The sequence below is a fragment of the Vicia villosa genome, unplaced genomic scaffold (genome assembly GCF_029867415.1).
Source record: "Vicia villosa cultivar HV-30 ecotype Madison, WI unplaced genomic scaffold, Vvil1.0 ctg.000605F_1_1, whole genome shotgun sequence".
NCBI lineage: Eukaryota > Viridiplantae > Streptophyta > Magnoliopsida > Fabales > Fabaceae > Vicia > Vicia villosa.
In genome coordinates, this window is record NW_026705277.1 from 243,254 (window position 1) to 259,581 (window position 16,328).

Here is a 16,328-nt window from a genome sequence, read left to right on the forward strand (position 1 = left end):
TTCAGGAAAAAATATTTCACTCCTTTGTTCATTGATTGTTCTTTTGATTTTTGTGAAGAAGCCTTATATCAAATAGAGATGAAACTGAGTGTCATATATGCACATCTGTACAAATTAAATGTCATTGCAAATACTAAAACCATTCAAAACTCCAGTAACTGCATTAATCAACAGAGTTGATAATGATAGGGGTACAGGCAGACCAGAAGACCAGATTCTACATTTTGGTTTGCAAAGCAGTTGACAAGTTTACGTCACAATGTTCTTCAAGCTGCCAATGGTTCCTCCATAACTGTTGCAACATCAGCCATATCAGTTAGCAAATATTTACTCTACTTTTTTGTTTTCTTTGAAAGAGAGGTGTGGCAGGTTCAAAGGGATGAGAAAATACCTTTTCTTTTTATAGGTTCTTTAGCCTCAGTGGCAACGGGTGCCTTGGTTGGGACATCAGGAAGGTCCAAATTTTCATCAATATCTTCAGAAACAGTGGTAGGAACTTCGGGAAGATCATCGACAGCAAGCTGATAGAAATAACGTGAATTCATTCAATTGTCATGCAATAAGAATTTATGGTGAAATGATGCATCTATTGCATATTCATGCTTCTGTGAACTTGATAAATCAACATTTTTCAGTTTGGCATGACTTATGTGTTTCCTTTATTCCTAATTTTGACATTATGCAGTTAGTTGCAGTACATGTTTATTTATGCTAGATGGTAATAGTGTATACCAAAAATAACTTGGATTCATCAAATAACAACTAAATCAAATCTATTCAAATTCTGTTACGCAACAGTGCTACAGTCCCACTTTTTGACCAAACTTTGTATTAAATAGAGTATAGCGGAACAATAGCCATTTGTTCAATCCACTATGGTATAGTGTTATTATAGTAACGCTGTAGCTGCTACATAGCAATGCTAATGAAAAATCTCCATCAACTAACCTTAGCTAATACAATAACATGGCATTCCACCAGCAACAAGGTACAGTAAGTGAAAAGTGCTAAACTGAAGCACAATAATAATATGTCCTTTCCATATACTATGATTAAAGCCAATAGTACATTTCCATATACTATGATTAAAGCCAATAGTACAGTTGGAATAATATGAATGAATTATATTGGATTAAAATATAAGTCAACACAAAGTAACATACCAGGGTTTCCAAGTTCTCAAATTCGGCCAAAATCTCCTCTTCATCTTCTGCTGATAATTGCTCCCCAAGTACTGCATTAATTTCCTTTAAGTTCAACAAAATCATGTAAACCATCAGCAAGTTTCAAATGTAAACGAAAAAAAGAGAGTATATTGGAATTGCCAAAGAAAAAGTAGCTGCCAAAATATTAACAACCCAAAAGCACAAAAGCTCGATCAAAACCACAACAGCTTCAATCCCTAACTAACCCCGTCCCTCAAAAAAAGAAAACTTAAGTTCGATGAATCTAGATGTTGAAATCAGCTTTTAAAAACATCAAGAGTAAGGATAAGATTGAACTGAAGCTCACATCTTGATAAGCTTTAGCTTCAGCAGTGTCATCCATAAGTTTCTGAACATCCTCAATGTTTATCTCACTTTGTATGGCTTTCATCGCTTCATTTCCAGCCTTTAAACTTTCAAAAACAGACTTCTGCTTGCTTGCCAGTTCAATATCTGCTAACTGAACCCAAAAAATAAAAGTAAGCATCTCTTTCAAGTGTGATCATGTTAAAAGAGGGTAGCATTGTCGCTCAATTATCACTTCTGAACACAAAACCATAAAGAGAAAAAATATTGAATTGGTTTCATAGACAAGGGCAATTATAAAGCCATAGAAAGATGCTAACAGGCAGAGATTCAGAAATATTACTTGTTGCTCAACATTTATAAGCCAGGTGTCAACTTGCTTCAACAATTCTTCTTGTGTCTTTTTTTTCTTTAACGCGAGCAAGGCCCTATCTTTCTTCTTTTCACGAATCAAGTCACGTGCAGCTTGCTTTTCTGCTTCAATAACAGCATCAAGCTGAAAAACAACAAACACACAAGAAAATAACTCAATACTCGTGTAACTGTTCCACCTAATATCATCAAAAACCATATGAAAAAGGAATTCAAATGGAAAGAGTAGAAAAATGACAGAAATGCCCTTCTCAACTTCTCCACGGAAAACATATACAAAAAACAAATGCAATTAACATGAAAGTGATCTATATTTCAGTTCAATTTGATTAAGAGAGTGTCCAATACTTCAGTTCAAGCATTTCTAATCTAAAATTGAATTGAATTCTTCAAATCCCTTTTAGCCCTAATAAGTAATAACATCCAATTATGAGAATGCTAGAACATAAATGAAATTGAGGAAAGAGGGTTTAGAAAAAAGTAACCTTTTGTTGATATTGGGCAAGTTTGCGTCTCTGGGTCTTGAGAGCTAGAATTGCACGATCCACATCCGTTACCTTAGGTTTCTTCACGAATATATTCCCCATGGATTTCGACTTGCGGTGCTGATAAGGATGTTCTATAATCTGGGCATGGACTTGAATTGAATCGAATCGATCATAGAGAGATGATGATGGAATTGGAAAGATGAGGAGTATTGGATTTGGGTTTTTAATTTTTTCAGTTGAATGTATCAGAATTATATGACGCACAGTACAACACAAAGCTCTTGAAATCTCAAAAACTTGACGCTCTCAGATGAAGGATGACGTTACCCTTGCTCTTGTTCAAGAGAGAAACAACTCATTAAGGGAAAAAGAGAAAGACAGAAATAACTTATTAATAATATATTTTTTACCGTATACCATTTTTTGATATAAAATATTTCATCATAAATACAATTTCTCGTATATAAAAATATTTAGGTCAATAATAAATTTTTCCCGTATACAGACTTCATTTTTGTTTAAGTATCATTTACAAAAATATTTGGTTCAATAGTAAATTTCGTATATAAAAATATTTACATCAATAGTAGATTCTTCCCCTATACTATTTTTGAATAAAAAATATTTGGTTCAATAGTAAATTTCGTATATAAAGTTATTTACATCAATAGTAGATTTTTTCCCCTATACTATTTTTGAATAAAAAATATTTGGATCGTAAATACCATTTTTCGTAAATAATAGATTTTTTCCGTATACAAATATTCTTTTTATTTAGGTATCATTTACAAAAATATTTGTATCAATATTAAATTTTCGTATATAAAAATATTTAGATCAATAATTGATTTTTTGAATAAATTTTTCCCGTATATCACTTTTGACTAAAAAATATTTCGATCATAAATACCATTTTTCGTATATAAAAAAATATATATCAATAATAGTTTTTTTTGGAAGAAAAAAGTGAGAAAGTGATGAAAGAGAAAAAAAAAATAGAGAATAAAGAGAGATTTGATAAGTTTGATAAAATATAAGAGTTGTATTATTTTAATAATAAAATTAAGAACTTTATGGTACAAAGACAAAAAAACCACAATTTTAATGTGGTGGCAAAAAATCAAATAAGGGTATTTTGGACTTTTTCACAACCATTAATTTTTTTATATTATAGATTGATAGTTTTTTTTTGGAAAAAAGAAGTCAGAAAGTGATGAAAGAGAAAAAAAATAAAGAATAGAGAGAGATTTGATAAGTTTGATAAAATATAAGAGTTGTATTATTTTAATATTAAAATTAAGAACTTTATAATACAAAGACCAAAAAACCACAATTTTAATGTGGTGGCAAAAAATAAAATAAGGGTATTTTGAACTTTTCCACAACCATTAATTTTCTTATATTATAGATTGATAGATTTTTTTTTGAAGAAAGAAGTGGAAAAGTGATGAAAGAGAAAAAAAATAGAGAATAGAGAGAGATATGATAAGTTTGATAAAATATATGAGTTGTATAATTTTAATAATAAAATTAAGAATTTTATGGTACAAAGACCAAAAAACCACAATTTTAATGTGGTGACAAAAAATCAAATAAGGGTATTTTGGACTTTTCGACAACCATTAATTTTCTTATATTATAGATTGATAGATTTTTTTTTTTGAAGAAAGAAGTGAAAAAGTGATGAAAGAGAAAAAAAATAGAAAATAAAAAGATTTGATAAGTTTGATAAAATATAAGAGTTGTATTATTTTAATAATAAAATTAAGAACTTTATGGTACAAAGACCAAAAAAACCACAATTTTAATGTGATGACAAAAAATCAAATAAGGGTATTTTGGACTTTTCCACAACCATTAATTTTCTTATATTATAGATTATATTGGGACTTTAATTAGAGTAATTAAAGTAATGAAGGGTCATAATATGAATAATAATTAATTTTTGTACAAAAATCATACTCCTCCATTCTTTTTCATAAGTAAATTTTACTTTTTAAATTTTTGAATAAATGATTTATTTGAATTATATATAAACTAGATACATCAATTACTTAATAAATCTAAAAAGTAAAAGTTATTTATAAAAGAGAATGAAGGGAGTATCTTTAAACTCTCTCAAAATTATAAACTCTCCTTATTAAGACACAAATTTAAGTGCGGGAAGTTCTTTAATAAAACTTATGTTTTAAATAGAAGTTGTGTTAATAATTATTCTAAATTATAGTAGAAGTTATGTTTCATATATGGGCAATTGTGTCTATGAAGAGGAGGGAGAGCATCCGAAAAGACATAAAAAGAGTACATGAAGTGATCAGAGTGATATTTATAAATTTTACTAATTCTTGTGAATTTTATCACTGAAATTCGTTATTTTTACGGATCACTATCACCACAATACATTTTTTTTCCTTTAACTCAAGAAAGGATGCTAGAGTTTTAAGGTTTAAGTTTTTACCAACCAAGTGTTTTTTTTTTTGACCGAACCAACCAAGCGTATTTGAAAGCTAAGTTTTGTAGCAAATCCTTAGGTGATAGAGTTGATGTATATGACGATGTTTGTAGTTTTGTTTCAAATATTTTGATAAAAATAAACTTAACTTGTCATATGTTGTTGATAGCTTTTATGTGTCATTAAAGTTATGTTTTTCTCCTCTACATAGGAAAAAGCGGTTCTTATTTGAGTTTCTGTTTTGTTTTTACAGGTTAATAGAGAGATGATGGGTGTGATAGAATTGTTGCAACATCAGGTTGAAGAGATTCAACTCCTGTGAATTTTATCACTAAAACTACCTATTTATTATTGGGTTAAACTACTCCCAATATCCTTTAAGTTATTTAATTGTAACAGTTTGGTCCTTCAAGTTTTTTTTGTAACAACTTGGTCCTTTTAGGTGATATCTGCCTCATTTTTCTCTCGTGTTAATTATTTAGAAATGTTGATTGTTGTGTTTTTGGAAGCACTTCATCATTTTTACATCCCTCAAAATAATTGCATCCACAATTAACACATTTTCTCGGTTAAAAAAGATAATGGTGCACACATTTGATAAAATAAAGGACCAAGTTGTAGAGAAAATTTTGGTCAAAAAAAAGTTGTAGAGAAAATAACATGAAGGACCAAACTGTTACAATTAAATAACTTAAAGGACCTCGGGAATAATTTAACCTTATTATTGTATTCAAATGAAATAGTGAAAGTGATATTTATAAATTTTACCAACTTCTATGAATTTTATCATTGAATCTCGCTATTTTCACGGGTAACTATCACCACAATACCTATTTTTTAATTAACAAAATATTTGTAAATATTTAACATTATTAGTGATATTTGTAAATATTTATAGTTATTGGACATATTGAATTTATCATGTTGGTGATTTGCTACATATTTATTTTTAAATATTTTCAGTTATTAGTGATTTTATAATAACAATTATATATCACTAATAACCTAACTTTATTGAATGATCTAAGATATGAATGAAAGTCATGGCCGTCTCAAATAATTTGGAGGTCCTGTTCTAATATTAAAAGTGGGCCCTTGAAAAAATTAAAATTTTTAAAATAACATTATCAACATTTAAATTTTAAACTAAAGTTTGTGGTTCTTTTATAAGAAATTTATCAAGAGTTCCTGCTTGAGATTGAGTTATCTCATTAAGTCTTTTTTTTCTTACATTTTTCATAATCCGGATCAAACATTTTAAATTTAGGAGGTAATTTAGGAGACATAATAAAATAATGAAAAAAATTAAAACCTGAAATTTTTTACTATTCTTGATTAAATCTGCAACGTTGAATTTGAACCAAATACAGAATATTGAAGTTGAATAGGAAAATAAAATTTAAAGATGATTAATTATTTTTAAATAAAATTGTAAATAAAAAAATAAATAAAAAACAATGAAAAAATAAATACCAATTAATATATATATATATATATATATATATATATATATATATATATTTTATGCCAGGAAAAAATAAACTATACACAAAATTTTATATATATTTGTTAATTCTATAACTTATTAAAAGTAATGCATGAAACAAAAACAAATTATTTTTAAGCAATATTGCAACAATTTCATGATCTAACTTGCACGGAAACTTTGAGAAATTGATTTTGAGAGATACTAGTCCTAGTAGTATTATAATATATAATATAATATAATTAGCCCTAGTAATATCATTTATATATCTTATTAATGAATTAATAATGGGTATATGGCAGTACAATACACAAGACCCATATTTTATTTATAGGTAATTGCTGGAGTATGCAAGCTATGCAAGCATAAGTATTTAATACATAATTTTTATGCAATTATTAATTGGACTAGATTGGTAATCAAAATTTTGAGGCCCCCCATATTCAGAGGCCCTGTTCTGAAGGTCTGGTTGCACTTGCCAATCACCGGCCCTGATGAAAGTACCCGTACGGATGCAGGGTCTTCTACTAGTGGTGGACAAAAAACTCCTTGACCAGGCTAACGCCACCTTCCTATTAGGTTAAATTATATTGGGACTTTAATTAGAGGAATTAAAGTAATGAAGGATCATAATATGAATAATAATTAATTTATGTACAAAAATCGTACCCCCTCCATTATTTTTTATAAGTAAATTTTACTTTTTAAATTTTTGAATAAATGATTTATTTGAATTATATATAGACTAGATACATCAATTACTTAATAAATCTAAAAAGTAAAAGTTATTTATAAAAGAGAATGGAGGGAGTATCTTTAAACTCACTCAAAATTATAAACTCTCCGTAATAAGACACAAATTTAAGTGCGGGAAGTTCTTTAATAGAACTTATGTTTTAAATAGAAGTTGTGTTATTAATTATTCTAAATTATAATAGAAGTTATATTTCATATATGGGCAGTTGTGTTTATGAGGCAGAGGGAGAGCAGGCGAAAAGACATAAAAAGAGTACATGAAGTGATAAGATGTAGATTTACTTAACTAGTGTAGTGGTGTTTAATCTAATGATTAAATTGACTGATACACTAGTAACAGGTTTAATTTGACAGAGTCCTCATTCTAGAAGCCTCTTAAAATTATGGGTGTATATGAGTCGGTTTGAGTTGAATTTAGTCAGAATCATAACTCAACTCATACATGGTATACCGGTTTGAGTGAAGTAAAATAATCACCCATGACATCATTTGGCTGGTTTGAATAAAACCATAAATTTATGGGTTGAATTGAGTTGGGCAGTGGGTTACTTTTTTTTTTTCTTCTTTATATAGTTATAAATGAAGTGTCACATTTTTTCTTGATAAATAATTTAATCAACTGCCGCTATTTGTTTAAACATCAAATGTCAAAATACATGATAAAATTCATCATAAACATATTTGCAAAAATCAAAGTTACATTACAGTAATACCTAAATGACATAAAATACTTGCAACTTATAAGAATTAGCATCAAAATAATCAAAGTACGTCATCTTAAATAAGTTAAAATAATTACTTACAAAATAAAAAATAAAAGATGTTCGAAAGATTGTAGTTGGATCAACAAAGATTAAAAACATCAAAGTCATCACTTATCAAATTTTTTTAAAAAAATAGTAACTCAATAACCTATGAATTTTTTGGGTTGGGTGTGGATTTATCCATAACCCAATTATTTTGAATAGGTTTCATTTTTTAAACTCATATTAACCCAATAATCTAATTTAACCCATTTATTTAAAATCGATTTGAATGAATTTTACTGGATTTATTAAGTTTACCAACACGTATACATCCCTACTTAAAATAATATACTTAAACCAAAAAAAAAAACATTTTATTTATAAATTATTAATAAAAAATATCATTTTTATTTCACTTTTACATTTTATTCTAAATAAGTGCAAAATATTAACTTTTGTTTAATATGTGCGAAATGTTAACTTTTACTTATAAATAGTTAAAAAGAATATGTTACAATAATAAAAAACAATAATATTATATAATTTTTAAATTTGAGTCATCCCGCCAAGTTAAATTAGAAATTGAATCTTAGGGACATTTTATTAAATGGTTTATAAAATTTAAATATATAACACATTTGTTAAATTAGTCAAAATCACCCCGTTTAGAAGAGTTGAAGTTGTAAAAGAATGATGTAAAGTCACACATTTATTGTTAAATTACATCCATTTTTTTGGAAAATGTGCATCAATATTTCAATTTATATTATTTATTAATTAATATCTAATTTATTTTCTTTCTCTTTTTTTAAATTCTTATAATTATTTGAGTAAAGGTAAACAAAATCCTCTTAAGCATGACGCCTAGGGTGGCTCAGTTACTCTTGCTTGTATACATAGTGTTGTAAAATGAAAAAAGAGACTCGTGATAGGAGAGACTTCTTAGTTCACACATAATAATAAGGGTCCATTCATTGTGTGATATCTTAGAAAGGGCGACATTGATGGTTATAAGAACTTCCGACTTAAACATTGTAAAAAGGATTAATGTAACGTCCGTTTTTAGTTTGCGTGTTTTATTTAATTGTGTTGTGTTATGATATGTGTCCTGTTTTACTAAATTATGTGTTAATTAAGTGCTTATGCGATATCGGTGTTATTTATGGGGTTTTATAGTAAATAATATAAGTTAATAAATTAGGAGAGTTATTGGGCTTAAGGTAGCATTAGTAAGTGTGAGGTGTGATTTAAGGCCCATTAGTAATGAGAAAGATAGTAAGTTAAACAAAACAAGGGTTTTAGAGGTTTAGAGAATAGAAACTCATTTTTCATAAAATAGGGAAATAGAAGAGGAGAGTGAATAGAAGGGAAAGGGAGAATTCCAAGATTCAAGTTCATAGAGTTGGCTTCATTCCAAACCTAAGGTAAGGGTGGGATTCTTCCATGCTAAAGGGATGTATGATGATGTTTTGGGTGGGATTTGATTGTATGTTTGTATCCATGAAAGTTGTGTGTAGAGATGTTAGGGTTTATGAACAAAATGCATGAATCTATGATTTGAAATGTGTTTTAATTGATATGTAGTGATGAATGATGATAGATTTCGTGCTTATACCTGGTTAATTGATGTTTAGAATGAGATATGGGTGAAGGGAGGGGGATTATGCAGGTCTGATACTGTTACTGAATTTCAGCAAAATCGCGCCTCCGCTAAGCGGACCTTGTTTTGCTCTTCGCTTCTGTCGCGAGTCGCTAGTACTCCGCTAAGCGGACCTTGTGTGTATTTCGCTTCTCGACCCCTTCGCTAAGTGGGCCCTGTTTTACAAAAATGGTTCTAACTTTGAAATGATGTAACTTTTGAACCGTAACTCCTTTTCAAGTGCCGTTTGGACCTACGTGAAGCTCTAATTGATGTTTTCCCATTGAATATGCTTGGTATAACTTTGAAAACTCTTGGAATCTTTTCTTGAATTGAATTTTGTTGACATTAGAGATCCGGAATTGATTATGTCGTTTAAGTTGATCATGTCGTTTACGTAGAATATGTGGTTCGAGTCGATTATGTCGTTAAGTGTGATTGTGAATGTGCATCATTGAGTCACATTCATTACATTGTTTGAGACGACCCTCGTGGCAAATGTTTGAGACGACCCTTCTGGCGAATGTTTGAGACGGCCTAATGGCAATTGTTTGAGACGAGAGTTTTACTCCAATGGTACCACATGCATTTGCATTGTTCGAGTTGCATAAATAAAGTCGTATGATGAGTCATAATTGAATATTTGTGTGTGCATAACATGAATGTTATCTCGTGTCGAGTTCATGGTTGTTTCGTTGATCATATGTGATAATTGACTATGCATGCCTTAATTGAGATTGATATTATTGTTGTTAGTAAGATGTTGAATGATGTGAATAGTAGTAAGTGATATACGTTGAGAAGTGGTGACCAATGTATGATTATTTCTCCGCTTTGAATATTATCATACATTTCTTTATAATGAATGACATCTCACCCCTTCTGTTTGAATGTTACCCTTCGTTGATAACGTGCAGGTAATGACGAGGAGTAGTCGTGTACCTATAGCTCGAGTTGGTGTGTGTCGATCCTCTGATACGTAGAACTCGGGGAATGTTGGATTACTTGTTTATGTTTTGTTTCTTGTTGTTTATCCTTGTTAAACTTTATCCTTATATTGTGCTGAGACTTGTTAGATGTATTGTGTCGTGTTTGGCCATGATATTATGAGTTGTTGTTGTTGACATATGATTTTCCGCTGCGATGCGAGTACTTATTGGCTGACAATGATTAACGATTTCGATATTGTTCTCCTATATGTGTGTTATGTATCTAAGAAATTGAGCATGATATACGTATGTGATTTTGTTGTTTAAAATGTGACGCTCCGAATCATTATGTTCTATTTGCTTTGAAATTTTGTACTCTGATATTTCCTGTTAATTGCGGGGTAGATTTGGGGTGTTACAATTAACACCCTCCAAATCGTTAATGACATGGAGGTGCGTGTAAAAGAAGTCATCCTATGAGTAAGCTAGGGACGCCATGTTGACCTTTTTCGTCATCGAAACAAGGTTCTATTAGGACGTCTTCTTCATCCTCTGAATCGGGTAAATTTAAGCTTTTACAAGAGGAATCCATTTTTTGTAGGTTGTACAAATAGTCTTGTAATCTTTGACTCCAATGCACTTTAAAGAACTGGACACCATCAATTGTATTGAGTTTTCTGGGAAAGATGTGTGAGAAATAAGAGTCATTATCACTACTAGAATATGAACTACTATCATAACTTTAAACCATCCCTAATTCAACGAGTTTGTAAACAACATTTTCATTTGGCCGCCTCACATTTCAAACACAATGCCACCACATCTCTTTATAATTCTGATGAGTATAAGGCTCTATCACATTTTCAGTATCATCTAAATCTCTACTAATTTCCATGGGGATGATGATGGAAGATGGAGTTGAACTTGGAAGGGAAGAACCTATGAAGAAATTTGCATTAAGAAAATGAAGAAAATATGACTAGAATCCCCTTATTATAAAGCCAAAATACTTAGGTTGTATTAGCTATTATTGCTCGACATAGGTACGTGCCAACGATTAGGGAAAAACCCATATACAATTATGTTATAATGCATTCAATAATATCAAAGACAAATACATCATGATAGGGCATTTAATGCTTTACGTGGTCCCAACGTTTGATACTTAAGAGACTCACCCTCCAAACCTCGCTCGAGGGACTTGTCTTACTATTTTTCAGAAAGGCCATTATGCATACAATTTAATTACTTCGCCATTCCCAGGCCTCACGATTTAAGGATTGTGGACTGAGATAACTTTTATTGGACCATAAAGAAAAATAAACCATGGTTTAAGCATCCCAAACGAGTAATGTAATGACCATTAAAGAATTGGTGATTATTTCCAATGTCTCATAATTATAGCCTGGTCTAACGACCCTAACACTTGTCCATTATTGGCTCATCTCTTTAATATGTGGCATATGAGGTGTTCTTGAAAGGGTCAGTCTAATGATACCAGTAAAGGAGGAAACCTCTTATTCAGTCCATAATGAAACTGCTCATTCAATTAAGGAAAAAGAATCGTCCATCGCCCCTTATTCCTATGTTTAGGGACAAAAAATTGAGGCTCGACCTAACTTGCAAGAAAATGAAAATATAAAGAAAACTAGATGGGTTCAATTGGATCAACGGGTTGGAAGGTCGTACAAATGGCTTGGTTTAGGTGGATGTGAGCGGTTTCGGGTAAATAAATTGAATAACATGCACCCTAACTCCTTCACTAACCATAGATAAAACAACATTGTTTTGCATTAGGTTTTATCAATATGAGTATGAGACACAACCTTCAACATTGTTTTATTCCTTCCATTGCTTCCATGGTCTTTCTCTATTTTGTTTCACCGATCATTTCCCACTCACACTCCCACCAATCTTCTTTTCCGTTAACCCAAACTATCATCCATATTTACCACTACCCATCATCACCTGCCATTATATCAAGTTTGTATTACCCCTCTTATTATTGTTTCTCAATTTAATATTTTTAGATAATATCATTTTCTCTTTGTAGTTTTTGGGTTTTTTTGTTTCTCATATAATTTACATTTCGTTAGTACCTTTCTAACTTGTTTTTGTCTTTTATAAAGGGACGCGAAAATCTCACGTGCTCGTCGCTCTAACAAATTATATAATTTATGTGTTTCGTCTTTCATGCTAGAGGGAATGTCGCCGATTGACACTACTTATTACTTTTATTTTTCCTTCAGACTCGTTTTCTAGGAACTAGACTCAATGACTTGCAAATACAAGACACTCGAATGACTCAATATTTTTAAATTGCCTTACCCATAATGACAAAAGGAAGAAGAAAGAAAACTCTAAAGTAAGAAGAGAGCCACATGTTCAACTGTGAATGTAGCTAAAAGGTCGACACAAATAGATTAAACAGAGTTGGATTGATTTGTTGTGAGTAGCTTAGATAAAAAATTGGTTAAAGATAAAAACGGGGAAGTGGAGTTAGGTATGCTCCATTTACTAGTAGTAACTAACATAGCTGGTTGAGATAGACTCAATTTCATATTTTTCTTACTTTATGAGAGATCTCAAAAACTAATATCACATAATTGTTTTCAATATCCTATATTTTTTATTTTATTCTTTTTTATTTAATAATTTATTCTTATTAAAATATTTAAAAAAAAAAAGAAGTTAACTATGTATTTTTGTATAGAAACGGAAAAGGCGAGCCCCAACTCTCTCATTTACTCAAAGGTTACTCTTCTACTCTATTGTACTTCCATTTGGGCGCCAAAAAGTTTCTAGGTTTTAATTTTTTCGTTCTTTCACTTCCCTCTCTTTCAATTTTCTTCTATATATTTACTTCCTTCTCTTCATAACTCCACTTTTCACAGTGAAATATTCTCTTGGAACTTTCGAGAAATGTCTGCAACTGGTAAGGGGAAGAAGCGCGAGGAGCTCGACCAAGCTTCCGATGGCGACTCTGAAGGCCGCGCCCCTGCAAAAAAGGTTCTCAAGAAAGATTCCGACGATGATAACTCAGATGACATCACCGTCTGTGAGGTTTGCTCTCAAAACCCCTAACTCCATTTCTAGGGTTTTGTGTTTTTTTAATTTTTTTTACATTTTTATATATTTGATTTTGATTTTGTATAAGCAGATAGGGAAGAACAGGAAGGTTACTGTGAGGATCTGGCAGGGTAAGCTTTGGGTCGACATTCGTGAGTTTTACATCAAAGACGGGAAGCAGTTGCCCGGCAAAAAAGGTATTTCATTCCTATCATTTTCTCATTTTTCTCGAATGACCTACGGAACTTGTTCGTGTTGAACTTGAGTTGCTGGGATGCATTGTTGTTTACAAAACATTGTAATGGGTTGTTAGCTTATTAGGTTTTGAAAGTGAATGTTATCTATACTTTGTGGTTGCGTAGTTTATTGTTTGAAGAGATTGTTGGAATATTCAATAGGATATGAATATGATGTTCAAATTGATGATAACTGCAATTTTCAATTTCATATAGATTGTGATTAGTAACTATTTACTTCTTGAGTATGCTCCAACATGTTGTAGTAGTGATGCACGATGTTTCTAGCTGCTATCCATTTATTTTGTGTGTGCTGATTTGATTTGAGTTATGGGTGAACTAAATGGATTCTCATGCAATTCTGTTAACGTTTGTTGGATAGCTTGCAAACCTTAATATAAACAATATTCTTTGCTTTTGATTCAAAGAGGTGGACAATTTCATTCCACAATGACTTGAATCATTTTTAAATACTCTAGCAGTTTGTGATAAATGAGTAGGACTCGGGCTGATTGTGAGTGTGCTATGTTTTATGTGAACATTTATATGCGAACATGGTATTGCATTTAAGGTGGGAAAGTTTGGAAGTAGTTTTACTGAGTTGAGAATGCCGTAGTTGTAAGTTTAATAAAGTGAATTGACACTAAACTTGATGAATTCAATTTTATGGAAATTTTATTTTGTCACATAATTTGTTGGATCATGCTACTAAATTCTTAAGCCTCTAGGTGGCAAAGGAGTATGCTGGCCTTGTAATACATTTGTGTTGGAACTTATGTGTGCTTGTCCTTTTCTTTTCATACCAGTTATTGTTGAATGTTGTCTTGCATGTTTGTTTGTTTGTCTGCCTGTCTTTTGACCCACAAAGTAAACTGCCAGAATCTCTTTGTTTGTTACATTTGACCTTAGGTTTCCTGTTTGGATCAAGTAGAGCATCTGATTAGATTTGGTTGTCTTCAATTCATTTGCTGAAAATTTAGTTGTTGTTAGAGTTAATTGACATCAACTGATCTTTGTATTCACTCTACCAAGTTTGATAATGCTTGGTGGTACTGGTGGCTGTTAAATTGATGTAAAGAAGTTACAATGACATCTCTATTTCTTGTTTCAGGTATCTCTCTGTCCATGGATCAGGTACATCTCAACTTTTTTGAACTTGTTATTTTGTCTTCTATTCCGGTCTCAAATCTGCTGGTTTCTACAGATTTAGAATATAAAAGATTTGGAGCCCATTATTCATTGACTAATTGTCTGTCTCTCCCTTTTATGCAGTGGAATGTGCTTCGTGATCATATTGAAGACATTGACAAGGCTGTTGTTGAGAAGTCTTAGGTTGTTGTGCATTAAGTGGAATTACCTGGCCAAATATTATCTGTGGGCTTCTTTATTTTTTTGAATCATTAGAAGTATTAGACATGGTGATATGATGTAGTATTATCCTAGTATTAGGTAAGCATGAAAACCTCCGGATTGTTTTCTGCTGTGTGAATTTTGAATGTGAACTTTAAAGTGGATCATTGAGACATGTATCATATGTTTATCAATGCATATGTAAAGTGTTGGATCAGTTAGCATGTAGTTCTGTTACTCCCTAATGCCTTTATCTTTAAAGTTTTGGATTGAGATTTTTCCCCCATTCCTCCTCCTAGGCTTTGTTTGGATTGATGGAATTGGATGGAGCGGAGCGGAATGGAATGGAATAAAATGATATTCCGTTGTTTGGATAATTTAAAAACGGATGGAGCGGAGCGGAAATGAGTGGTATGGATTCCATTCCATTCCATCACTTACCACCATATTCCTTCTTCTCCGATTTGGGCGGAATGAATAATTTTCCTTATTCCGTTCTAAAATTTCCAAACAATGGAATGGTACATTCGTTCCGCTCTGTTCTACTCCGCTCCATCCCACTCCGCTCCATTCCATTCCGCTCCGTTCATTTCGTGATATCCAAACATACCCCTAATGTTTTGTGTACTTATAAAATAATATTATATTGTTTTTTGAATTTTAAAAAATATCAAATTTGAATAAAAACATAGAAACTTCATCTCTATCATCCCATTCTTAGCTTATATTTATGATGCATTCCATACCCTTCAAATATCACATATACTCGATCCTTAACTCTATCAAGTAAGGACCATATTAAGTTTGCTAAAATTATTTGGCGCCCACTGTGGTCTGTGAAGATGAGAAAACATAATTTATTGGCCATCATATCATGGTCCAATTGATGAGATGACACAATCACTTCCCTGCTAGAAGAAATGGAGACCTTAGTCGTAATTTAGTTCATCGTTTGAACAATGCCCTGCAAACATTAGTTGAAGGACCCTGAACTACTATGTAAGGAAATATGGAATGCTTCAACAGTGCGTAATTTTACTTTCTTTTGGTGCCAAGTTTTAAATTGAGTACCTCTAGGTTGAAGGGTATGCCTACAACCAAGTGACACTGGCAATAGGAACACTATTATTCTCATTTTCATTGTTGATCTCACCCTCGAAAATGAGTTCTATTTAACCTTTTTAAAGCTATGTTTAAGATGAGAAAAGATATTGATTTAAATTAGCATACCACTGAAAAAAAGTAAAGTGACTTTTTTCCTTCTATTTGGGAAGATTTTGAAAAAGAAAAAAAA

At 31.2% G+C, this 16,328-nt stretch overlaps 2 protein-coding genes across 2 annotated transcripts; one reads left to right on the forward strand and one right to left on the reverse strand.

Annotated features, from left to right (window-relative positions):
- On the reverse strand, positions 1 to 2,761 carry LOC131629768 (vacuolar protein sorting-associated protein 20 homolog 2-like). Its single transcript, XM_058900550.1, has 6 exons — positions 2,369 to 2,761; positions 1,855 to 2,007; positions 1,513 to 1,665; positions 1,164 to 1,247; positions 392 to 521; positions 1 to 292 (listed from the first exon to the last, which is right to left on the reverse strand). The coding sequence occupies exons 1-6, from the start codon at positions 2,468 to 2,470 to the stop codon at positions 267 to 269; spliced, it is 648 nt and encodes a 215-aa protein (XP_058756533.1). The 5' UTR covers positions 2,471 to 2,761; the 3' UTR covers positions 1 to 266.
- A 10,322-nt stretch (positions 2,762 to 13,083) lies between these two features.
- Positions 13,084 to 15,251, forward strand: LOC131629770 (RNA polymerase II transcriptional coactivator KIWI-like). The gene is made up of 5 exons (XM_058900554.1): positions 13,084 to 13,184; positions 13,274 to 13,442; positions 13,540 to 13,645; positions 14,796 to 14,818; positions 14,957 to 15,251. The coding sequence occupies exons 2-5, from the start codon at positions 13,302 to 13,304 to the stop codon at positions 15,014 to 15,016; spliced, it is 330 nt and encodes a 109-aa protein (XP_058756537.1). The 5' UTR covers positions 13,084 to 13,184; positions 13,274 to 13,301; the 3' UTR covers positions 15,017 to 15,251.
- The last annotated feature ends 1,077 nt before the right edge of the window (positions 15,252 to 16,328 follow it).